At 49.4% G+C, this 1,833-nt stretch overlaps 1 protein-coding gene across 1 annotated transcript; it reads left to right on the plus strand.

The window, feature by feature from the left end:
• Positions 1-924: 924 nt before the first annotated feature.
• On the plus strand, positions 925-1,509 carry LOC115965062. The gene has a single exon (XM_031084266.1). The coding sequence runs from the start codon at positions 925-927 to the stop codon at positions 1,507-1,509; it is 585 nt and encodes a 194-aa protein (XP_030940126.1).
• Positions 1,510-1,833: the final 324 nt, after the last annotated feature.

Raw genomic sequence — 1,833 nt, forward strand, 5'->3', positions numbered from 1 at the left:
ACTACTATAAAAACCCCAATACACTCGCAAGTTAAGGTACGCATAAAATACCCTCTCTAGCACCCTAGAGTTGTGAGAATAATTCTAACTTGACCTTCGGAGGGTATTTGGCCGGCACCACACCGGTGCTCTCTAAGGTCTTCTATTATTTTGTTGTGCAGGTCTACTTTGAGTCGCAAGTATTGGTGATATTTTCGGTATCATCAGTTGGCGCCGTCTGTGGGAAACGTAGCACATTATCGCTTCCCGGACAAAAGAGTTACATGGTGCTCACTCGCTCAATGGCGACCACTAATGACGTTCAAGAAGAAGAAGCCCCCACGACTGCACTTGAGAAGCAGGTCAAGACGCTCACCACAGCGTGGAGCGCCTTACCAAACAAAACCGAGACCTGGAGGAGCAGCTGAACCAGAAAAATGCGACACCCAATAACCAAGGAGCGGATTAAGAAGGAACCAGCGCTGAAAGGAGGAATCAAGAGGGACCACAGGCCAGCAACGCCCCAACCAGACCAGAGCGACAAGACACGAGCCTCCCTTCTCTTGCAAATACGGCTCCACCACCTATCATCACGGAGATACAGGCGATAAAGGAACAGATGGAAGTGATGATGAACGCTCTCAAGGGAAGAGTGTCCAGTGACTTTGACGACCTTGTCAACCGAACTGACTCGCCATTCACCATCGCCGTCAACTCTTTCCCCCTGCCGAGTAAGTTCCGCATGCCACATATAGATAGTTATGACGGGATCAAGGACCCTCTAGACCACCTAGAGACCTTTAAGACCTTAATGCACCTTCAAGGAGTAGCAGACGCAATTATGTGTAGGCCTCCCCTACAACGCTCAAGGGTGCGGCAAGAATTTGGTTCAGTAGGCTGGCACCCAACTCCATCGGCACCTTCAAAGAGCTAAGCGCTCAATTCATGGCGCACTTTATCAGAGGACATCGGTACAAGAAATCTAGGGCTTGTTTAATGAGTATCAAACAGCGAGAGGAGGAAATGTTAAGGGCCTACATATCCCGCTTCAATAAGGAGGCTCTCTCGATCGACGAAGCCGACGACAAAATACTTGTAGCAACATTCATGAATGGGCTAAAGGAGGGTAAGTTTTTGTTCTCCCTGTACAAAAACGACCTGAAGACCATGTCAGAGGTGCTTTGCAGGGCCACCAAATATATGAATGCTAAAGACGCACTATTGGCCCGCGAAGAGAGACCCAAGAAGAGAGAAAGGCAAAAAGACACCCGGCAGGATCAAGGCCGAAAGAGAGCGAGGACAGGAGACCGAAGGGATGAGAGACGACTTAAGCCCCTAGAGGGAAGATTCACCAGCTTCACCCCGTTGACCGCTCCGATAGATCAAGTCCTAATGCAAATCAAGGACGAGGGGGCTCTGACGTTCCCTTGGAAGCTGAAGAGCGATCCCAACAAGCGGTCTAGGGATAAATATTGCCGCTTCCATCGTGACCATGGTCACGACATGGCAGATTGCTATGACTTGAAGTAACAAATTGAAGCCCTTATCAGACAAGGAAAACTGCAAAGATTCATTCACAAGGAGAGAACGGATCCAACACCGCAAGAATAGCACCCCCGACGGGAGAATGAGCGACCGAAACCCCCTATAGGGGACATCAGGATGATAGTGGGAGGAACAGCTGCAGCCGGATCTTCAAAAAATGCTCGCAAAACTTACCTCAGGATGGTACAAAATGTTCAGCTGACAAGTACCGTGCCGAAGATAGCACGAAGAGAAGGCCCGATTATCATATTCTCAGAAGATGATGCACAACATCTGCACCATCCACATGACGATGCGTTGGTCGTCAGC

The sequence above is a fragment of the Quercus lobata genome, chromosome 10, assembly GCF_001633185.2.
Source record: "Quercus lobata isolate SW786 chromosome 10, ValleyOak3.0 Primary Assembly, whole genome shotgun sequence".
Lineage (NCBI taxonomy): Eukaryota > Viridiplantae > Streptophyta > Magnoliopsida > Fagales > Fagaceae > Quercus > Quercus lobata.

Excerpts from the sequence above, each read along its gene's own strand:
- LOC115965062 (XM_031084266.1), top strand. The coding sequence starts at position 925 with ATGGCGCACTTTATCAGAGGACATCGGTACAAGAAATCTAGGGCTTGT.